Genomic DNA, 24,750 nt, shown 5'->3' with positions numbered 1-24,750 from the left:
TTTCTCACTCCCTGCAGTTTCCTGTTCTCCTCCACCCCTTCTCTGCAGCTTTCTGCTGCTCTTATGATGGAATCACTTGATCTTTCAGGTGTGCCTCTTTAGTAATCCAGGTTGCTAGCTGCAGGCCTTCCAGTCATCAAAAGGAAAGCCATGCTGCTAGTGCTATACGTATTCTAAGTACTCTGAAAATCAGTCTCATGGTATGTGAAGTTAGGTACCCAAAATTAGTGGATGCTTTTTATCTTAATCTCTGTTCCTCAGTTTCCCAAGATGTAAAATGGAGATCTCACCACCAATTACAACTAGGTGTTGTGAAGCTAAATTCTTTAATATTTCTTTAATGATACTGTGGTCAAAGTACCATAGAAATTAATATATTTGTATTTGGTGCAGGGTTTGAGGGGGTGTGTGTGTGTGTGTGTGTGGTAAATAAGATATATGGCCGCACAGTGAATAGAGGATAAAAATATACATTAAATAACTACCCATTCATTGAATAATGCAGGGGTCCTGTGGGGAAAAAGTATGTGATCAGATAATCGTCTGTATCATAATGCTTGTACAAGAGAGTCAAATAAAAATTGCATAGCCTTAATTTTGGCGTTTGCTATCTTTTAAGTGCTTACTTTACAACCTTAATGTTCTTCTAACATGTTTTTATATAATTTCTGAATTAAAAAAAACTTTAAAACCCTCCACAGAAATTCTGTGATGTGGAACCACATTGACCCCAATTTAGATAGTCATCTTCAGGGTTTGGGCCTTTACATCCACAGCATAGACCTCTACCACTTTGAGCTAATTGAATAACTGATAGCATTAATAGGCTGTTGTTCTATATGTGGACAGGCTGTTAGAGAGGGGGTCTGACACATTTTGGGTTACACAGCTTTTTGTCGTAGCAGACAAATGTAGAAACTCTGATTCAGTTCTAGGTTCTGGAAAGGAATGTGCTCTAGTGGTTAGATTCTTCTGTTCCTTGTGCTCCTCTCTAGTTCCCTTCTTCTCCACATCTTATGCCCTGATCCCTCCCCACTTTCCTCAGCACTCCATATTCCAGTGTGGTTGCTTCTTCCTTCTCTTCTGTGCTGCCTTGGTGCCAGCAAGCAGAGGCATTGAAAGGAGAGGAGATGGTCGCACAGCTCTTAATTTCTGTGCCCAGTACTACAGAAACCAGAAGGAGCAATTGCAGGGAAACTCCTGCTCAGCGTTTGCATTGCTAGTATGGAGAATGCTTAGTCACTCTGTGGGAATGACATATGTGCAGTCCAGTTGGCACAAAGCAGCTCTAAGGGGATGGAGCATGCTGAGTGCAAATGGGATCTTCAGAGAGTTTAGCTTCCAAACTCTGGCAAGCCTCTAATGAGTGTGTGCAAGCTGTGATTGATTGATTGATTGATTTTTTTTTTAGAGACTCTTAATTCGGTGAAATTTAAGTGGACATTCATGGGGACTACAAAAGATGCAGCTCTAACACCAGGGTGACACTCCCTCACCACCCCAACTAAATTTCAAGCCCTTGCTCCAAAGCCTGGAGGCAATAGTTTCTCAGTGGAAACAATTGTTTTTTTTAACGCAAGCAAAACTTATTTTTTCCTTAATCTTGTTCTTGTATATGGCTGATTTTTTTTTTAAACTGAAACTTACCCCCCCCAAAAAGTGAAGTTGACTGAGGCATACACCCAGCATGGAAAATTTCAGGATAATAATTTGGAAAAAGGATAAGCATCTGAAAATAGGGTCTTATAACAAAGTGTTGCGCAGCCTTACTATTGAAGATGCTGCCTGAACTGTGTGTTATACATTTCCTTAGGGATGTGTCCATTCTCCCACTTGTATTCATATTCTAAACTGAAATGTGTATCAATTAACAGCTCCTCTAGCACAGATCTGTTGATATCTTCAAGTAATTGATTGCCTCCTTAATAAAAATGTGCTGAAAATGTTTTACTCAGTAGTGTTGAGATCCCTTCATATTTAATGACAGGTTTCATAGTAGCAGCCGTGTTAGTCTGTATTCGCAAAAAGAAAAGGAGTACTTGTGGCACCTTAGAGACTAACAAATTTATTTGAGCATAAGCTTTCGTGAGCTACAGCTCACTTCATCGGATGCATTTGGTGGAAAATACAAATGCATCCGGTGAAGTGAGCTGTAACTCACGAAAGCTTATGCTCTAATAAATTTGTTAGTCTCTAAGGTGCCACAAGTACTCCTTTTCTTTTTGCTTCATATTTAACGATTGTCGTCTGTACTATAGTGCTCCTTTGTACCTGCAATTTTAATTAAATAGAAATATATTTAGCTATACTATACTCAGTGCAATCAGAGTATTGACCTGCTAATTCTACTCTTGGTTTTTAGATTTTGGTTTTTTAATTGCTTCTGGACTGAAATATTGCCAAGTTTAAATCCAGAGTTGTTGTATATGGCAGAGATTATATATAAACTTTTGATAAATTATAATAGTAAGGCTTGATGGGTCATTTGCTATAATAAGACTTCTAAGGATGCTATAAGTAACATTTGTTTATAAAATACAGAAAAATTGCCATTATCACAATGAAAGGATTTTCATGGTATCCATTTCAGAAGTAGGAGACTCTTAATCTGTCCACTCACTGCTGTTGCTTTTGGTGTTTTCTTTGTGACGAGCTACACAAATAACTCCAGAGGAAGTAAGTTGGTCTCTGGGCCCTGAAATGCTGTGCTTTGCTGGTGCCATGGAACAAAGAGTCTTCTGCATCTATAAGAGGGCAGGCAAAGCCAACACATTAATTTAGGTTAAACTTCCAGTAGTGGGGAAAAAATGAAACTTGATATATGTAGGTTTTAAATAAAAACAATTATAATAAACCTGTAAGTAATAGGTTTTTACAAGTTCTCCATCGCCATAGTATCTGAGCACCTTAAGATAGTAAGCAGTTCTGCTAATAGAGATAGTATTGACTGCATATATTATTTGTCAAAATAACACAATATAATCATGCCAGTTTTAATTATTTTGGTAATTTATTTCAAAATACCAGTCAACAAGTATGTCTAATAATACAGACAACAAAAAAGATTCAGGAAATGTTGTTTGACAAATAGATTCCTTTTTAGGCATATTAATACAGAACTTTGAGTAATAATTCATTCTAAGTACAATACAGAAAGGTATTTCCCAAACCCCTCAGAAGCAGTGCAAAGACTTGAGGGAGTCAGGGTAACCGAGGAGCTGAGGGAGACGGAAGTCATTGCTGGGAAGGAGCCTGGGAGTGAACCTGGAGGTTGGTTGTGTGTGGGTGGGAGAAGTATGGAACATTTTTGGGGAGGGGAAGGATTGTTAGGGAGTTGGGAAGCCTACTCTTGCAGACCCTGGCAGATGACCCCTAGCATCTCCCAGTCACTCAGGCACATCTGCCCCTTCCCCACGTGTCCTAGCACCCCCACTCAGCCACTCCTCCTTCCCCTGTGTCCCAGCACCCCCGCTCAGTCACCCCTCCTCTCCTCATCCCCATTTGTCCCTGCACCCCACTCATTCAGCCCCCACTAGCCCTTCTGAACCCCAGTCTGTGGACTCTCCCCACAGCAGCCCCCAAAGCCACTCTCTTTTCCCTCCATCCCACATATCCCATTTCCAAGCACCTGGCCCTTCAGGCTGGGTGTTGTGAGGAATGCAGCCTCTGCTCTCTCCCTGTCGGCGGCTGACTGATGCAGCCTGTGAGTCGGCTGCCTCTGTTCTGGCGTCACAGTAGCCCCTGGTGGGTGGAAGGTGTAACTGTAGAGCATCTTTTGCAGAATATATTTTCTGTGGAAAATAAAAAAATCCATGGGACACATGAATTCTGTATGTGCACAATGGTGCAGAATTCCCTCAGGAGTAATACACCATCCCTGCTTGTGTAATTTGGGGGACTGAAGTTGGGATCCCCAGAAGTAAAAGTAGGCGCCTCCACCACTTGACCTAAACAACCAGGTATCTTAGCTCTATCTGTCTTAGTAATAGCAGAGTCATGAACCTTATAGCTGTATGATCTACACTGTGTTACTGTGGATTACAGAAGTACCCAATTTGAAACATTTCTTCTGAAAGACTATAGGCAAAATGAAAGAGTTGCCTCAGATATATTATGGACTTGGGTTCTGTATTCTCTACTCCTAGCGCCATCTGATGTGACATTGTGCAAGTTCCTTTACCTTACTGGAAAATTAGTGCATAATCCCCTTCCCCCTTGCTTGATGAAACCATTGTTCATTATCTTCTCCCTTCCCCTCCCCAAGGGATTAAACCATGGCTCATTTTAAGAGTGGTTAAGAACAAAAACATTAACAGTAGCTTGTGGAAGAGCTGAGACTAGAACTCGTGTTCTATGGGTTTGCAATTCAGTACATCTTCTGCTAAACTGCATAGCATTGTATGCGGGAGTTCTTTCCTGTTCTGTTGTCCAATAATGTGACAGGTGAAATCTGCATCTTGGTGAGATTGCATGTAACGGGCCAAAATTGTGGTGTTCATGAAAGCTGGCAAAGCTGACGGTATGCCTGGTTAACTTCAGGATTCTTTTTTCCAGCCACATCCTGTATTACATGCTGAATCAATAGCTATAGGTTGTGTACCAGCAAGTAAGCCAGTTCATGCCGGATTGCCATACAACTTTCTGGCTTCTGGCATTTGGTTTATATGGTAGTATGGGGATCAGCAACCTTTGACACGCGGCCTGTCAGGGAAATTCGCTGGCGGGCCGGGACGGTTTATTTACCTGCAGCGTCTGCAGGTTCGGCCGATCGCAGCTCCCACTGGCCGCGGTTTGCCATTCCAGGCCAATGGGGGCTGCGGGAAGTGGCGCAGGCCGAGGGATGTGCTGGCCGCTGCTTTTCACAGCCCCCATTGGCCTGGAACGGCGAACTACAGCAGTGGGAGCTGCAATTGGCCGAACCTGCAGACGCTACAGGTAACTAAACCGGCCCACCTTGCCAGTGGATTTCCATGACTGGCCGCGTGCCAAAGATTGCCAATCCCTGTGGTAGTATATTGTTGCTGGGGAGTCCTTTATTCCTTCGCTATCCAGTTGATGTAGAAATTTATCCTAGCTTGCAACTTTTTTTTTTTTTTTTTTGAGGCCCTACAGAAATCTTCTGACAGCCCCAACACATAGTCTTTCTGAACCCAAAGGGTTATCTGTACTGTCAAATTGCAGTGAAGCTTATTTTTTATTATAAATTTGGTCCCAGAGCATAGAGGTGGGGATCCCTCTTTGCCTGGTGGGAGATGATAGGTGCTCAGAGAAACATTCATTAGTAACAAAGGGAAAATGTTGTTAGTATCTTACTTTAGTAGATTTGAAATGATTAACTTTAAAATGCCATTATCTAAAGGCATTGCTTAATACAAGGCTAGTATTGGTGATTTTAAACCTCCTTCTGTTACTTCTTATCAGGGGATAAAAGGTCCATAGAAAGGAATATCAGTTTTGAAGCTGGTACTATATTGTTAGTGAAATACTCCCAACTTTTTTCCCTTAACATCCCAGTATATTAACATCCCAGTATATAGTTGTGGATCCCATTTAGATCTTGATGGATCATGAAGATGACATTGTCAGCTCTCCTGGTCTGGAGGCCATAAATGAAAGGAACAGAGAGGCCTGGAAAGAGATTGAAAAAAAGGAAGATGCAGGAAAAGATGGATGCCTCTTAGAGGATATGGAATCAATAGTTTTAAGTCGATGACTTGTGGTGCAAATAGACACACTTGCTCCTAGGCCACAGATGGGGACCCCACAGTGCTCCAGCCCCATCTCCCATCAGTGTCATAATGAGTTCTGTTGCAGTGATTCATTTCCTTATTCTAAAATGAAGGACCCTACCTGTCTCAAACGTGCAGCCCTGCTTTCTATGAGTATTGTGAGGATAACAAGAATTATCCCCGAACGTGATCTCAGCTGTAAGTAAACAACATGTTTGTGCTTTAAACATTCTTTTCCATTTCCAACATGGGCTCTGTTTTGAAAAACTTGTTTATCAGTGTTTCATGAAGAAAAACAACCTTATTTTGTAGTATGATTTGTCTGCATAGACGCCATGAAAACACTTTTCAGTCATAATCCTTTTATTACGTACAGCAGTCATTAAATAACAGCCAATTAATCTATTTTTTTTTAAACTACAAAGGAATAAAAGATCATGTAGCATAAGCACAGGAACATGGAGATCTGTGTCCTCTTTGCACTCTACTACTGCAGTTTTCAGAGTAGCAGCCGTGTTAGTCTGTATTCGCAAAAAGAAGAGTACCCGTGGCACCTTAGAGACTAACAAATTTATTAGAGCATAAGCTTTCGATGAAGTGAGCTGTAGCTCACGAAAGCTTATGCTCTAATAAATTTGTTAGTCTCTAAGGTGCCACGGGTACTCCTTTTCTTTTTACTACTGCAGTGTAGGTATGAAAAAAATAATGGCACGTGGCATCCCTCAACATGCATACCTGTACAGTGTGTCCAACAATTATAGTAATTTGCCTAGGATAATAGGCAATATCCCATTTTGTGGTGTGTTGTGCATTTTTCCATCTGCTCACAAATGTTATGGAGGATTTAGCTAAGACTAGAGACATAAGTCAATATAATTTTGCTTCGATAGGCATCTACATCGACCCTCAGGATGAACTCAAACACCTTTCTGACACTAGAGAGGTAGTAGTTTAATTGCCAATTGTTAGCATCTCACAACCTTAGTATTGCAAGGCAACAGAATGTAAGCTAAAGTCCCCAAGGCATTTAGAACAGAAATATCACATTTCTTGGTTTTACTGCATCAGTGGCACCCTTATCTACTCTTTCCTGCACATTGTCTAATTATTTTATATTCTGGTATCCTGAATCATGACAGGTGAGCAAGTGAAGCACCTTCTGTGATCCACCACAGCATTATTTTATGGTTGTAGAGCTCTGCAGATTGAGAGGGGAAATGAACAAAGAATTGGGACATGAATTGCATCAGTAGTTCCAGCATACTTTAAGAAGTCTTCACATCATTCACGGCCCTCAATTACTTGATTGACATTGCTAACTTTAATGATGAATCAGTAACATTTACTTTGTTGCAGTACTATTTCTCTCATTGTCTTTCCCATGCCAAAGCTTTCAAGTGATAGTCTGCATTCTTGGCTAGTCTCCAAAGTGCAGTGACAACTCATGTCCAGAAGGACAGTCTTCCTCATCTGAGTGAATTTCAATTATAAAGTAGTTGCTAATGCCACACATACCGTCAAAGTTATTGGTGGCGTTTTGGTGTCTTGGCCAGTTGCACTTGGTTTAGATCATTACTGTATTGTCCCAGCAGTGGGCTGAGCTCTGTTTTGCCGAAAGTTCGCTTTCTTTGTGGTTCAGTTTGACATTTTAAATGGACGCAATTCTGTGTGTTCCTCTACCTTGTTTTCAGGTTACAATTGAGACTGTTCTTTATAATGTAACTCTCTGCCCAGTCTGCTTCCAAGCTGTTAAGCAGCAAAATCCAGAATCTGGAGTATGTAGCAACCTGCAGTGCTAGGAATGTCTCCAGAACAACTGGTCATTGTGATTATTGAGGCAGGAGATGGAGTTTTGTGTAAGTCATCCTGTAATCCTAGATGGATAATTTAGGGCAGGTTGGGGACTCTTGGAAAAGAAATACTCATAGTCCTTGACATATGGCATTGTTTCCCAGAATACACTTAATAACCATGGTTAGGTGGGGTGGTAGGTATGACAGAAAAGCTGCTACATGTGTACACATGAAACCACATTGTTTGTATCCAGTTGCTGGAGTCTCAAGATGTTTCAGTCAACAAACACTTTTATAGATACATTTCCATAAGTTTATGGTTGCCTTCACCTTTTGGTAGGGAGGGTAAAGAGACTTATCTGGCATGAGTTTTGGAGAAATCAAAATTTTGTTAGGGTTACACCAAATGTAATCATTAAATAGAGTGGTTAAATAAATAAAAATGTCACATACAAAACTTCTTTATATTTTTCCCATTGTCAATGGAGCCAGATCACTTAAACTACCTAAATAGTCTACCTAATTAATAGGTTTCAGAGTAGCAGCTGTGTTAGTCTGTATTCGCAAAAAGAAAAGGAGTACTTGTGGCACCTTAGAGACTAACAAATTTATTAGAGCATAAGCTTTCGTGAGCTACAGCTCACTTCATCGGATTCATTTGGTGGAAAAAACTTTTTTTCCACCAAATGCATCCGATGAAGTGAGCTGTAGCTCACGAAAGCTTATGCTCTAATAAATTTGTTAGTCTCTAAGGTGCCACAAGTACTCCTTTTCTTTTTACCTAATTAATAGTTGCTCTGCAGGCAAGTTTGAAGTTCAGCCAGTCTTGGTTCCAGAGCCTGCTCAAAGGATTAGAGTGTGAGATTACATGATTGCATCTGAAGCCAGGTCACATGCCAGTCATGTTTACAAGGCTATAATTGGGTGCAGATGACAACTGAATAGATAGTAGACATGACTGGGATGAAATGTTAAAGACCCCCCCCCCCCTTTTTTTTTTCGCCTAGTTAATCCTTGATGAAAGAGAATTTAACTTGAGCTATGTTCAGATTTCATGGAGTGGAATGAGGTTGTCACTTAGGTGTCGTACTTAATTATAAAAGCTTTAATGTCCTGGCAACCTTTCCTTCCCGGTCACTTATTTCTACAATCACTACTTATTTCTAAAATGCATAGCAGTAACTGTCTTTACAAGGTTGCTGGAGCATTGAGGAGTGTGAGGGGAAATGATACATCTTCGCCTAGGAGTATAAACCAGACATTTGACCAAGAACTTGCTCATTTTGGGGCTCTGCTCTGTTAGGCAACAAACCAAAAATAGTAATATACTTGTATTAAAATTCAGTGCTTTCTAATTCTGCCTTCTGAGCTAGTTTCCTTCTTGTCTTCTCATGTTTTGTTGTTGGCATTCAGTTTATGGTGCGTAGTCTGTTTTTCAGAAGTCTATAACCAAAGCAGCAAGGGAGCTGAGATAGTTTTATGGGTATGTTATCACTTATATGGAACCACCTACAGTGATCAGCCTAATCTTTTAAAGAAGAACTTCCCTGGAGCAGAGCATGATTTGGGCAGTGCCGAAACTTAGGGGAGGAGTTGGACAGCTTCTTTCCCCTCAACTCCCATCTCTTCCCAGTAGCCACACCTCTGGCTCAGCTGCCAGGCAGTATTCCCTCATCTCCTCACCCCTAACACCTGGGTTCAAAACAGATCCCAGCCAGCAGAATCTTTCCTCCCCGTTCACCAGCCTTCATATAAAAACAGCCAGCTTCAGCCCTGTGCCGCTCCTGGCTGCGGTAGGAGGGCCACCGACTTCAGCCCCATGCTACTCCTGGCTTCAGTGCTGGAACTCGGGGCACTTGGTTTCAGTTGCGGGGTTCCATGCCCCCCCGAAAGAGCTTGTGGACCCCCAGTTGAGAACCGCTGGTTTACACTGTAACAAGTAAACCTTCCTAGTGCAATAGAATATTTTCCCATTTATTTACCCTAGTAAATCAAACCTCTTAACAACCCGTTTCTTTGCCACTAAGCAGTTTCTGGGAATCCTGTGTTTTGTAATGCCTAAATCAGTGGTTCTCAAACTTTTGTACTGGTGACCCCTTTCACATAGCAAGCCTCTGTGTGCAACCCCCCTTATAAATTAAAAACACTTTTTTACATATTTAACACTATTATAAATACTGGAGGCAAAGTGGGATTTGGGGTGGAGGCTGACCGCTCGCGTCCCCCCTTGTAATAACTTTGTGACCCCCGAGGGATCCCGACCCCCAGTTTGAGAACCCCTGGCTTAAATAATAGTATTTTTTCAGATTGCTTGTTGAATCTGACCTCTTAACTGATCTGTAAAAGTGATTAGCTATTGCTTGGAAAAAACTTACACTTAAAGTAGCCTTTTCTGAAGACTTCCTATGCTACATAGACTACAAGAAATGTGCTTAGATTATGTGTGCCAAGATTAAATGTCTAGGCTTTATCTTTGAGATCACTGTTTTTACCCTTCAGCTTCACTGGAATACCAGAGAACTGATTATGTATGGTGTTTCTGAGAAAAGAATGGTACAGTGTTCTACTGGGTGACTTGGTTGAGAATACATTATTTTAGGACTTTACCTGCATTCTTAGAGGATTCGTAAATGCTTCAGGATTACAGTTTTCTCATAAATCGTATAACATATTAATTTCTTTATTGCTAATTTAACTTAAGATCTGCAAGCTTAATGGGCATTACGGATTGCAAGGTGGTCATTGTCGTATGTAGGTCAGTATTTGTTATCAAGATGAAATTATTGCTTTTTTTAGGGCTGTCGATTAATCACGATTAACTCAAAAAATTAATCGTGATTATTTGCACTGTTAAACAATAGAATGCTAGTAGAAATTTATTAAATATTTTTGGATATTTTTCTACATTTTCAAATATATTGATTTATACTACAACACAAAATACAAAGTGTACAGTGTTCACTTTATATTTTTTATTACACACGTTTGCACTGTAAAAATGATAAAAGAGATCGTGTTTTTCAATTCAAGGTCCGCCACTTCCCGAGCTCCCATTGGCTGGGAATGGCAAACCGCAGCCACCAGGAGCTGCGGGCGGCTGTTCCTGTGAACAGTCAATGTAAACAAACTGTCTCGCAGCCCACTAGCGGATTACCCTGAGAGGCCATGTATGGCCTGCGGGCCACAGGTTGCCCACAATTGGATTAAGTTGAGGTCTACAATACCACTTACTTTGGTATAACTTACATTGCTCAAGAGTATGAATAAGGCGATGTCTACACTAGCACTTTTGTTGGTAAAAGTTACATTACATAGGGGTGTGGAAAAAAACCTCTTCTCTGAGACACGCAGGTTACATTGATGAAAGCACCGGTGTGGACAGCGCTATGTTGGTGGAAGAGCTTCTCCTGTTGACATAGCTACTGCCTCTCATGGGGATGGATTTATTAAGCTGATGAGAGCTCATTCCCATCGGCATAGAGCATCTTCACCAGATGCGCTACAGTGGCACAGCAGTACCAAGGTAGCACTTCTAGTGTAGACTAGCTCTTACAAAATCAAGGGGGAAATCTCCCTGTGAAGAATTAAGTTGCAGAATGTGGAAACCCAGGGCATAGTAGATCAGTGAAAGGATTAACTTAATGCATTTGTTGCTGGTTGTTGGATTCTGTTTTGAGTCATGGGAGTGGGCTTCTGAGTAGCAGCCGTGTTAGTCTGTATTCGCAAAAAGAAAAGGAGTACTTGTGGCACCTTAGAGACTAACAAATTTATTAGAGCATAAGCTTTCGTGAGCTACAGCTCACTTCATCGGATGCATTTGGTGGAAAAAAAATTTTTTTTTCAAAGAACTCATCCTTAAATATAGGGTTTCAGTCAAAAGCCTTCTTGTTTTTTAATGGTGGATTATTATTAAGGGATGTTTATTTTATATCACTGTTACTGTAACTCTAAGTTAAATTAACATACTTTTTATAGGATCTCAAATTGTTACTTACTTTGATATTTAAAATGGATTCCAGGTTATTTTCAATCTATATTTGAGTCAATGATTTGCATTTTTTACACTATAATAGTGGAGTGACGCTCTTTACTAAATGCTGAGCACTGTGCTAGCTGCTGCTTCAGTGAAGAGAATGTGATCTAGCGTCTGCCTGAGCCTCCTTTCAGCTTTAGAGAATTGCATATGATTTCACAGCAGTAGTTACAAGGGCCATTTAAAAAAAAATCCCAAACCTATAATCATTTTTTTGTTTGATTTCTGGGGAAAAAAACACACAGTTGTTAAATTAAAACAAATAGCTTTCTTTTTATATCATTCTGAAGTATTTACAAGAAATTAAGATATATTGGGAAAGATTTTTTTTATTTGAGAAGTTTAGAAATAATTTTTCTATAAATAAAAACTTGTGCAATTCTAAAAAGAAGGGAGATATGATGAGCGCATCAAGGTTCTGGTGTTTATTAGGAAATAAGTTATAGAATTATCTAGAAACACAGAGGGAAAGAGGAATGTGGAGCCCACTAATAATGCAGAGAAGGGTGAGTACTGGGTTAAGTGATCTCTTTTAGATTGAGACGAGAGTTGTGAATTGTTGGGGGCAGAGGGCTTGGTTTGTTGGAACCTAGAAAATTCTAGAGGTAACCACGGCATTTGAGAACATGCTTATTGAATAAAACTGGCTGGGTTTTTCAGTCTTCAAAGTGTTGAAGTCACTAGAATTTGCTATTCCATTCTAATGTAGGACATTTGAAAGCTGCTAATTAATATAAATCTATTTAATTATCTAAGGTAATTATGTAAGACAATACATTTTTTTCTGACGCCACAAGTCTAAAGGGGTAGGAAAAAAGCAATTGGATGAACTGAAGTGCAAAGTAAATATGGTCAGGGTTGAAAAAAATACTCTTCTGAAGAGTACAGAAAATAATTTTGTTGGATTCTTCATGATCTAATGTGCCACTGAATAAAACTTATTGAAAGGAAGAACAGACTGGTGATAAGTTAGATCCATCATTAAAATGTAGGTGCAGTGATCATTTAAGTCTTTGTTCCAGGCCTCTGAGTAGCTTTTAAACTGCTAGAGGACAAAGACATGAACTTGAGAGAGAGAGATGCAGCTTTCTTTTATGCTAATATTGTCTTTGATGTAGCACAAGATGAGCAGTTTTTAAAAATGACCAAAGCACTTCGCTCTTGATGCATTCTTTTCAGGTATGTCGTTAGAAGAAATGGAAAAATCAAAGGAAGAACAAAAAGAATTGTATTTGATACTAGGGCAAGAAGATTGGTTGAACATGAGAAATGACCAGATAGTGGTTACAAGTATCTGTAAAGGGAAGAATAAAATCCCACTTAATGCTATTAATTTTACGTCTGAAAAGAAAGCATAACACTAGCCAAATTGCAGAAGATGATGTCTAGGAATGCTGAGAAAAGCACAGGAAGGAAGTCTGTGCCATTTTTTCATATGATGAAATTAAAGTGGAAGTAGAGGAAAACATCTGAAGTTGTCATTCTAAGCTTCTCATATGTGAGCACTCAATAATATAGCACATTTTTACATAACTGTTCACAGAAAAGCTGTAAATTTACAAAAGCAGTTAAAGGAGGCTTTGGAGGGATTTACTAGTTAGGGACTGACATTGCTGACTCAGTCTCCAAACCTGATTTCCGCACTAAAAATAAATTAATGGAACACGTAAGGACAAATTGGAAATTATTTGAGAAGGTATGGGATTTTTACCTAGGCAACATGACTGATCCAGACACACAGGTTGAACCCATATCAGCAAGAAGACTGAGATATTGCTCATGGAACATAATCCTAATGGTATGCCTTTTAGGATTTAAAATTTGAAGATCCAGATATCCACCCTACATTTGTTTGTAGATTAAGTTCTCATAATTCATTACTTCAAAATGGTGAAAAATTGGCTGTCCAGCTAGCTCATCATCAAGCAAGCATAATTTTGAACACCATTCAGATTGATAGGGTTGCAACCTCATAATAGGTTCGGTAATGAAAAAACAAATGAATTGATAAAAATGAATCGCTATTGTGGATTAGATATAAAGGAGAGAGAGGTCTTAGCTTGGTGTCTTGATTGTGATCTTGTGTTACTTATAGAATTGCTATTTCTTTTTGGACAATATTTCTTTTCATAAGGTATCATTTTTTTGGCAGAAGGACTACTATATAGCTCTGGATTAATAGAATCAGATGTAAAACAATTTTATCTGCTTAAATATACGTTTTCATTTCTGCTCCATTGATCTCAATCTTCTCATTCATTATTAAAATATCTTGCTTTCCTTTTTGCATTTTCTTTGTTTTCCAGATAGGGGATTGGTATTTGGTACTTTTCTGTATGATTTAGATAGATTTGTTTTTTTATAGGAAGAATAAAGAACTTGGAACAGTGGAATAAATATCACCCAAAATTTGCAGATCCATCACATGCTGCTGCCAGTCATTGATCTGTAAACAGGGTTAACTGAGTTGTGAATTGGCAGACTTTGAGATTTGGAAACATGCAAACAATTAAGCATTAACATTGCAGCAGTGTGTTGTGTATAAAAGACGGTTGGAGTAGTTAGCTATTTCCGTATACAAATAAATATGATCTATTCTGTCTTAACATAATTTATAGCAGTAATCCTAGTTCTAACACATACCTAGATTGTTCGTTAAGTCAGCGTTTTGCAAATGTACATCTGGTACATCTTGAACGTGTCTACATCTTGCATTTAATGCATTAGAGAGCAGAAAAAATTATGGAAGGGGGTAGCTTATTTCACTTCCAAATAAGTCTTAATGTGCAGCTGAAATCAATGTTCCTTTTGCTCTGTAACGATACTATATAAAAATAGCAACATCTTAGACATCAGATTTTCTCCCTGTATGTATTGAGTTATATCTGTTTACTTTGTCGTAAAAATGCACATTTACCACTTTTGTTCCTTTTTTAGTCCTGCGGAGCCAACACAGCTAAGAGAGGTTGAGCGGAATTCTCCTTCTTTTTGTGCATTGTCAGAATTTGGTTGGGATTTTCAAAGGAGTTTTTGATGCCTTGGGGTTCAGCCCAGACCAAAAAGGATTTGTCATTGCCTGCCCTGCAATTCTGGGTGCTTTCAGTGCTATGCTGCTGTGGCTGACAACCCTGATACCAGCAGCCAACCTACAAGCGTGCAGGTCACCCTTTGGCTTCCGTTATTCAGTTGGTTTTTTTGCAGTGTAACCCCAATACCTTCCACCCACACACACAGAGTCCTGAATTTCCCCAAATTGTCTGCCTTGCAGTGTTCAGCCCTCTCCCTGAACACTTACAGAACCTTAAGTTCATTGTTCCTTTAAAGAGACGATATGCTGCAGTTTATTAATTTAATTAGACTGTGACAAACACTCTTATTTCATTCACGGCATTGAATTGGTTTAGAGTAAAAATAAAACAAATTTATTAAATAGTCATAGGTTTAAATGATACCAAGTACAATGAGTAAAGATAAAAATAAGTACATACAAACAAGTAAAAATACATTTCTGAGATAAAAATTTAATTTCAGCAAGTTACAATCTTTGTCTAAGAAGATTTCTCACTTGTATTCAGTTCCCAGAGATCTCAGCTGCCTCTGATGAAGGATACAATGTTCTGTGATTCCAAGAGCCCTGGCCCTTTGACTCCCACAAGGCTTTTTGTTTCCGCTTATATCTCCCAAAGTTCATTGACCTTGTTACAAGAGGCAGGAAGGCTTCCTGCTGTTCTTCCCTTCCTGTTGACCTCCCATCTTCCTGCTGATTCATATGCAAATGGGGCATCTATTTTTTTGATTCCCTGCTGCTTAATTTACATTGAAGGCACTGAGAGAGCTACCTTTTCTCCTGTCTAGAGAACCTGCTTTTCCCTGTTTGGTCACAGACTTTAAAGCATAATATCAGTGATTATCCATAATTCCTTATATATAGGGCCCTATGAAATCTGCTTTTGTTTTTTTTATCAAAATTGTTTGATACATTGACAGCAATTAAGTATCATTACTATAAATACATAAAAATGTTCAGAATTGGATTGCAATGGGGAAAACTGATTTTAACAGAAAAAACCCCCTACAATTTAAACAAAACATCCTGCAGATATACAGTATATTGTAAAAGTAACATATTTTAAATCACTTTTTAAAGTAGCACTCGGTAATATGATCAAACTGACATTGCTGAACAGTAACACAAGAATTTCACAGATGTCTCTTACAGTGACAATTTTACTGAATTCATATTTGAATAATTAAAAAATAAAAAAAATGCACAAAATAATTCATCCTTGCAGCAGTCGTTGCCATTTTAAATTAAACTCAGTAACTTTCGAGCTTCCTATATTCTGAAGAAATGCTTAAATTAATTTCAAATTTGATTAAATAATGTCAAGCTAACAAATCAGCATTTTATTGCTGAGTACTGTAACTTTTTGATGTCTCCGCTAACAGAGTAAATTTAGCATACCTTGCTGCACCTTCAAGAAACATTTGGTGTCAATTGATTACAGAAACTTTACAGAACATATCTGATGTTGGTTGTTGATCTCCACTCTTCTCCCTTCCATCTTTTCCTTCTCCTAATTTATAGCTGAACAACTGAAAAGGTTGGCTTGTGGTACCTTTGCCTCAATGTAGAGATACTGCTTTGCATGATTACTATGCCCTTTCCCCCCCAACTTTACCAGCAGGGTAAGCCAGACTTCCATTATTGCCTGTTGCATCAGAGGATCCAAATGAGTCACAAGCTGCTGCTTTTTCTTTTGGTCCTCAATTCTGTGGTAGCACATTGACAAAGTCCCCAGAACTTTTGTCAGTGCTCTTTGATATATCTGTTGGTTTTCATGTTCTCCCTGAAACAAATTTTCTATTATTTCCATATGTGGATAGAGCCAGCGATCACTTTAATCGTAATAAAATGTAAGAGATCCTTGACAATGGGAAAGGAATGAGTGGATGGTGGCATGCTACTGCTGTGAGTGGAATGAGAGAAAGGAGGATTGAGAGGAAGAAAATGGAATCTGGGATCCTGAGGAAGGAAATGAAAGGGTCCAAGGAATGAAGATGGAGAGAGATACAGAACTGGAGGGGAAGAGAGCAGGCAGAGAAGAAATGTATAAAACAGAGGAATGAGGAGCAAGACATGAACAATATAGGGGAGCAAAAATTATTTAAAAAAACTAAAGGGAGAAAAGTAGGGTAGAAATACTAAGTAGTACTAAGAATCTTGCCCATATGCTCAGGGTTTAGCTGATTGCCATATTTGGGGTCGGGAAGGAATTTTCCTCCAGGGCAGATTGGAGAGGCCCTGGAGGTTTTTCGCCTTCCTCTGTAGCATGGTTGACTTGAGGGAGGCTTCTCTGCTCCTTGAAGTCTTTAAACCATGATTTAAGGACTTCAGTAGCTCAGACATAGGTGAGGTTTTTTGTAGGAGTGGGTGGGTGAGATTCTGTGGCCTGCGCTGTGCAGGAGGTTGGACTAGATGATCAGAATGGTCCCTTCTGACCTTAGTATCTATGAATCTATAAGTAAACGGAGATGAAGGAAGAACCTGCTTCAACTGAGACTGTTTTTAAAAAAAAAAATTTAAAGAAAAGAATGAAGACAAAGTAAATGTAGCTCAGGAGAACTGAAGCAAAAGGGGGGAGGGAAGGGGGAGAGAATAAAGGGGGGAGGGAAAGGGGGAGAGAATAAAGAATGAAAACAAAGCAAGAAAAGATGCATAAACTTTTATGTTTAAATAATCTTTCTAGATTTCAGATAACTTCCCTCTATCTTACAGAGGGGTTTTAATTTCATTCTTTTATGACAGTGGAACCCTAGCTCTGTATTAACCTGTGGGGAGGGAGGAATTTAATGGAAACACAAAGCTTGATTGTAGTGAGTTCCTCTTTTCTGAGAGTCACCCTACTCTTTTTCCTGAAGCATGGTAAGTGGTGGTAGTTGTTGTATAGAGATAATTGGAGATCAGATTCGGAGACTTTTAGAGGATCCCTTCCCAACTAGCTACTGCCCATCAATGAGCACACTCTTGACCTTTGGAGAAAGTGGTTCAGACAATGTTCTCTCTACTTTTTTGAAGTCAAAAGGGTATAGAGTTACTGTGGCATTACCACTGTGGACAGAGCTGAACTCTGAACTCAGCAACTGAGCTTTGTATAGTGCCTTTATGGCAGACTGTATTGCTTACATCATATCATGATGTTTTTAAAGACATTTCACCTTTTCAGATTATCCTATTGATCCCAACAGGTAGCATGGAATACGAGTGGTGGCGTTCATTAATAGTATGCATCAAATATGGCAGGAGAACAAACCTTTGACGTGATGATGTTTCTGCTTTAATGGATATTAATTTCAGTGACAGAACACTCCAAATAATGAAGTATCTTGACAGTGGTTAGAGACTAAAAGAAAGGGGGAAAAATAGTGTAGAAAAGGCCCTAGAGAACAGAGTACTTGGGGCGAAGTAAAGAGTGAGAGGCCAGAGCTTCCTATCATACAAAAAGGAATTAACCATTTATATGGAAGAGAAGAATATCTAAAATTAAATATTAAAAAATAAAAAATAAATAAAATAGACACCAAGATTTTGGAAAGAGTCTAAGCAGTTAAGCTTCAGGGGCACAAACCAACCTCTTTACCTATTGGAGGTTAGGAAGAAGCTTTCTTTGGGGGCTGGTTGTGGGCACTGTCGCATACAGGATAGCAGACTTAATGGATCCCTCGTCTAATTCTATATGTTCCTACAGAAGAGTTTGCATATTAGTGTCCTTAAACTAAAGTCCTATTTGCACTTGGTCTCAAACTTAGTTTTTGAACTAGTATAAACATGGCTTTTTAAACAGTTCAGTTTAATTCAGTTTTAACACAACTGACCAAGTCTGTGCAAAGTTTAACCATATTTAACAACTGAATTTAAGTGTTGCTTAAATACAGTTGAATTGGGTTGTATCACTGTTTGACTGCTAGTCTGTTTTTGCCCTGAGAGTATCAGAAAATTGTCCCACTGTTGCTCTAGGACTGGACTAGGACTAGACTAGGACTAGAAGTGATAGTGCAATCAGTCACAGCTGTTTTTACTACTTTGTCTACTGTTTGCCTAGATGAGATGGTGGTAAAATGTCTGTCAGGTCAACACTAGTGATCACTGGATGTCTTCGTTGTTGGCCAGACTGGGTTAAAAAGTTCTAGCACAAGTTTCTAACTGGACTAAAGCACAGTTTTAAACCTGTTTTTAAACATAGTTTAGTTACCTATACAGAGCCCAGTGAACAGTGTTATAACTCAGTTTGAACACAGCTAGGTTTAAACCCTGCCTAGGAAATATGGTTCTATATTGAGGATAACTCTTCGCAGACAGGGCTGTTGGCCATTCAATATGGACCAGGACAAGCTTGTCTAAACAAAATGTGGATAGGCCAGAATATATGTTAAATCTCAGTTTAAACAGTTTGACATTGTCCACTCAAACATTTTATACCAAGTTAACTGATACAACTTTAATTAAAATTGTGTTAAAGCATTACAGTTATTGCAGTTCCGTTCTCTGTAGTGGGTTTAATGTGTTAGTCTCTGTAGTCTAGCTATGAAGGGCTCATCCATTCATGAAAAGATCTTTATGCCTTTTTTCATAATTTTTTTATTCAGGTCTGGGTATGTTGCCAAAAGTGGCAGTTTCCACATAAAATAGTCATAAGAATATAAGAATGGCCATACTGGGTCAGACCAGTGATCCATCTAGCCCAGTATTCTGTCTTCCAAAAGTGGCTGTCACCAGATGCCTCAGAGGGAATGAACAGAACAGGCTGATTTATTGAATGATCCATCTCCTTGTCATCCAGTCCCAACTGCTGGCCGTCAGATTTAGGGACACCCAGGGCATGGGGTTGTGCCCCTGACCATCTTGGCTAATAGCCATCGATGGACCTGTCCTCCATGAGGTTTTATATTTTTTTTTTTTTAACCCAGCTGCATTTTTGGCAACATCACTGGCAATGAGTTCCACAGGCTGTGCTGTGTGAAGAAGTACTTCCTTATGTTTGCTTTAAATCTGCTTCCTATTAATTTCATAGGGTGACCCCTGGTTCTTGTGTTATATGAAGGGATAAATAATACTTCCTTATTCACTGTCTCCACACCTTTAATCAGACATGCTAATAAAATTAGACCAAATGTTACAGCCATATAATGCAGCCAGGAAGACCATTGCATGGTACAATAAACTAGCTGTTGTCGAGACCATTCAGAATGCTTGGGAAGAATCTATTATCTTTGCACATAGCATTTCTGAAATGCATTTAAATATTTTTTATGCAGTACAAATACAAGTAATAAAATAGAATAGTCTGTTTATTTCTGCCCGGTTCAGCTAAGCTTTTCACTGTGGAATGACACTGATGTTTGTGTGGCAGTGTTTCACAGAACATGTTTTTAAGTGCTCGTTTTCTACTGAAAAGTTCATGCTTCAAAATTATATGTACCAATACAATGAGCATCAAACCGTTGGAGTGAATACTATTGCTACCACTGAAGTAATTTATTTTATAAACACATGTACTTTATAGCTGCCAACAATATCCTGATGTGCAATATAAAGTGTAATATTCAATTTATAGTCTCTTGCTTAAGTGGCTATATTGAAATATTAAAATTTTGAGGGGTGTGGAAAGAAGCTTAATTCGGTCTTGAGAATCCTTTGGTGAGGTGAGTAGCAAACGCTCATGCAATTTACTTTCAATTAAGATTCCTATCTAAGTGTTTTTTAACATTCTTAATGCCATGCTTACAGTGACAAGGCTAAAAGTGTGAAAAAATTGTCTATAAATCTGGAAAAAAATCTACAAATCGCATGCAAGATTCTGTCCACCCTAAAGTAAGATAGTTTCATAATGAAGTCTGGAAACATACAGAAGAATTTGTTGTGCTGAAAAGTGCATAATCTTACTCTGAGCAAAGAATTAAGTCAGCAACCCAGGCTAGAGAACACCCTTGTCTCCTTTCCACATCTGGCAGATGAGGATAATATTAACTCCCTCACAAGAAGGTTTTGAGGGTTAGTTAATGTTTGTAAAGTATGTTGAAATGTAGCTATAATAAGTACTTAATATTACTAGTTACTTTCTGGCCAGAATTGTAGAAGGCACCCTTAGCTTGGTATTTTGACTTCAGCTACAGTACTTCAGGCAAGTATTGTGCTGATGAGTCGAAATGGGTAAACCTTGTTTACTCAAGATGTATGTGTGACATTTGTACACTTTTATTCTGGTTCAAATATTACTTGTTATACTACTACTAGATAAAAGAATCCTGACACAAAAGTAGACACTTTTCTCTCTGCATTTAAATATGAAGGTGATAAAAGTTTTATGAATACCCAAGATAAATACTTACTGTAATCCTAAAATCGCTTTGCAGGTTCTTGGTCACCCTTCTTTCCCCGATGGTATCTTGAATGGATGCTCACATGACTTGAAGGCTTGAAAATATTCTTTTCCTACTGAAAAAAGAAAAGGAAGACTTGTGGCACCTTAGAGACTAACACCTATTTCTATTTTGAAAATATTTTATTTTTTTAACATAATGGAATAGAAGCAGACATGGCTTTGTTTCCTGGTGTGCAAGATTGGATAATGTTGGCTAATTGCTTGAGTCAGCAAGAATTATTTTCCTATATAGGTCACACAAATGGTGCCTGTATTGTTTTTCTTTCTAATTTTCTAATTAGTGGATGATGTGAGAAGGAATGAGATTAAATCCAGAGAACATTGCTCTGTATTTTGAGCAGTTTTAAGGTAGGGTACATATTATTCCTGAACTACTGAAGTGTCTAAACAGATACTTTATTAGGAAGTTGTAGACCTGAGCTGCAAAATCTGTTACCTGCTGTCCGCAGCTGTTGTCTAATTTTAGTTAGTGGTATATATTTAAAGGTGGTGGTGTTTGTGCACTGCGGGAGTTGGAGATCTAATTATTAGCTAAAATATATAATTTAAAATACTACTGGTAATTGTACCACCTGGACTTCTATTCTGTCACTGTTAGCACATAGCTCTATTATGAAAATAATGAATGAACCCTTGTATAGTACATCATATCCTCAAACACCACAAACTTTTAACTATTCAAAATGTCTTTGAGAAGTAAATTAATATTAATCCCATTTTTATCAACGGGGGAACTGAGGCAGACTGAAGTCAGAGACGGAGTCTAATGCACATCTGGGATTAGAAATTCATGACTCAGTTCCTGTGTTTATTCCATGCCCCTTTCAATCTGTGAATCTAAAAAACAGTTCAGGTCATCTATACGCAAACTTCATTTGGTGGAGGGAGAACGTAGTTAGCTTCACTTTTACTTTGGATGAATTAGTATGTATTTAATAAATATGATGATCGTTGTCTGTTTTTCCCAATAGAAAATGCCTGAAGCATGAGAAGATCATATCCACTGGAAGGCTTACTGACTTCCATTCTTGAGAATCCCAGAACAACATCAGTCTGGCATGGCGCAGGGTAGTCAGCAACTTGATGTGCAGGTACTCCATGACCTCCGGCAACGTTTCCCTGAGATTCCAGAAGGGGTGGTGTCTCAGTGCATGCTCCAGGTATGCTGCAGCAGAATACACAATAGCATAGTAACAGTTACCGTACATTTATTATTGTAGCATAAAAAGGAACCCCTTTTAGACTGGTTAGAAATCAGTTCAATTTCATAGTTGTCTTCTGGGGGGTTTTAAGTTTCTAAAGGGTACAGGAACTTGGAGAACAGCAAACTTTTTGAGTTTACATTCTATTGAAATATTTATTTATTTATTTTGGGTACAAGAAAGTAGATATTCCCTGTGACTGAGCAGAAAGACACTATTCAAGTTTCTGTCATCTCAGGATATGAGAGTGGAAAATTCCTTTTTTCTCTTCTGCCATTCAGTGTAGGCAGTGTTGCACTTGTACCTGAATTTAAACTGTGGGTTACGGATTTTTCACAAGACCAAACTTTTTATTAGCGGTAAGGCCCTTGCCATTTTTCTTAAAGAAACAATTGTTTGTCTTCGAGTAATGCCCCTATGGTTGCTCCACTGTAGGGGTGCTTGTGTCCCTGTGCTGCTAGTTGGAAAACTTTGGTATCAGTATCAGTTAGGCTGTCTCCCTTTGTGCCCCACCATAAGGCTAACCAGTACGTGCGGGCTAAACCCCCACAGTTCCTTCTCAACTGCCTCTGGCTAGAGTCGGAGCCATCAGCAGTCCAGTTAATGTCTTCCTTTTCTTTAGCATTTTTAGTAGCTAGTTGGTCTTTTTCAGTCTTAATTGTAGTTTTTCTTTAACTTCTCTTAAAAAAGAAAAACTTTTAATTTCCCCCCCTTTTTTGTTGGGGATCCCTTCCTTCAGCAGGGTATGCCCAACTCACCAGGCTTCAAGAAGTGCCTCTTCTTGCAAGGAGGCCATCCCTGTGGCAGATGAACACTTTTGATGCGAATGCTGCTTCAGGGAAGGCTACATGCTGCAGAATTGTGGTCTCTGTCAACAACTTAAACCCAGGTCTCAAAAGGACAGGGAATTCAAACAGAAGATAATGTCTGATGGAGGCAGCCCTCTGGTCTTTTTTGGATCTGTGGCAGGAGTCACCCAGAATGCATGAGTCTTCTCTGCAGCCCTCGACATCTAGGGACTATGGGTTGAAGAAATCAGCCATGGACCTCTCTCGTAAGATATCTAAAGAGAGAACTGTGAGCCCTGAACTAGCCATAAAAGATCTCTGGCATGCTCGGTATTATCAGTACTGTTGACAACAAGCACGGTACCCATAGCTCACGAGGGTCTAGAGCAGCAGATATTGATGCGCCGAAAGACCTGGTGGGCATAGACACTGAGCCAATGGTATCAATACACAAAAACAGAAGCAGGGAGCACACCGTTAAGAAGATCCTGCTGGTATGTATGCTCTGTACAGTCAGCACTGTCAACAGTGAGCCATCCAGCACTGGTGAGATCCCTGACTGCAGGAGTTCTGGCACTCAGGAGAGCTCAGGGTATCTGATATACCAGAGTCTTCCCTTCTTGGCACTGGAGCTTCGGTATCAAGTCTTCTCCATGCATGTGAGTCTTTTCCGATACTTTGCCAGGCACCTCTACTTTCTAGTCACTCTCCTTCCATACTCCCTATGAAGCCTGTTATCAAGGGGCTCCTCAGGCATACCATCAGTGTGCTCCACCACGCCATGGTACAGCCAATCATGGGCACCACCAGGCTGTATCCCACTGCTCCAGTAGCCCTACTGGGATCCCTGGGCATCATATCAACCACACAGTTCTCGGGCTTCCAGCTACATCCATGAGCCTCCAAGACATTCTCCTTCGGTGACTGAACCTCCAGAGGAGATTGTGAAGGAAGAAGAGGGTGGATTCAAAGAGGAGGTTACATCGAAAACCAATATAGCTTCCTCCTCTCTAGATGAGGCAGTCATGCCCCCCCGCCACCATGCTTATCCAATGATTTCCAGCTTTTCCAGGACTTGTCTAAAGTGTAGCAGACACACTGCAGATACATCTAGGGAGGGTAAAAGATACTCACCACAAACTCCTTGACATCCTACTCTTCCTCGTCCTCCAGAATAGCCCTCCCCATCAATGAGGCTCTTCTGGACCCCTCAAAAACTATATGGCAAACTGCAGCCATAGGTGGTGCCTATGTGTAAATGGGCTGATAAAAATCTCCCTGCTAGGAAGACGGAACCCCTTTTTTCCCACCCTCGCCCTAACTCCATTGTTGTGGATGCAGTAAACTCCTGGGGTTGCAAGCACCAAATGAGATCTGTCCCCTATGATAGGGATTGGAAACACCTTGACCTCTTCAGGAGAAAGGCCTACTCCTCTGCCACATTGCAGTTTCAAATGCAAATTATCAAGCATTAACGGCAAAATATACCTGTTAATTATTCGAAGCTCAGCACCTTTATTGATCAGATCCTAGAGTCAGAGTGTGACCAGTTCTGAGCTATCATCCAGGAAGGGCAACTATTAGCCAAAACAACGCTCTGGTCAGTCCTTGATATAGCTGATACAGCGGCCCAGTCCATCTCCACTGTAGTGGTTATGTGAAATGCATTGTAGTTACGCTTCTCTGGATTCCCTAAAGAGGTGCAGACAACCATTGAAGACCTTCCCTTTGAAGGCACCAAGTTCTTTGCTGAAAAGACTGA

The 24,750-nt window shown here is 39.6% G+C and overlaps 1 protein-coding gene across 10 annotated transcripts in view; it reads left to right on the top strand.

Moving 5' to 3' along the window:
• Positions 1–24,750, top strand: part of TAB3 (TGF-beta activated kinase 1 (MAP3K7) binding protein 3) — a 78,893-nt gene that overhangs the window by 25,398 nt on the left and 28,745 nt on the right. For 8 of the 10 annotated variants that reach the window (XR_006278008.1, XM_038406062.2, XM_038406042.2 and 5 more), the window contains one exon: positions 21,970–22,158. Coding sequence is in view for 9 of the 10 variants with exons in the window: in XM_038406062.2 (XP_038261990.1) it covers positions 22,057–22,158 (102 nt within the window). In the remaining variant the exon portion in view is untranslated. The remainder of the gene's footprint in view (positions 1–21,969; positions 22,159–24,750) is intronic. The other 2 variants (XM_043505306.1, XM_043505303.1) reach the window with 1 other exon arrangement.

This window comes from Dermochelys coriacea, chromosome 1 (assembly GCF_009764565.3).
Source record: "Dermochelys coriacea isolate rDerCor1 chromosome 1, rDerCor1.pri.v4, whole genome shotgun sequence".
Classification (NCBI taxonomy): Eukaryota; Metazoa; Chordata; order Testudines; family Dermochelyidae; genus Dermochelys; species Dermochelys coriacea.
Note: the sequence above shows the minus strand (reverse complement) of the source record. Positions and strands in the feature narration are given on the sequence as shown.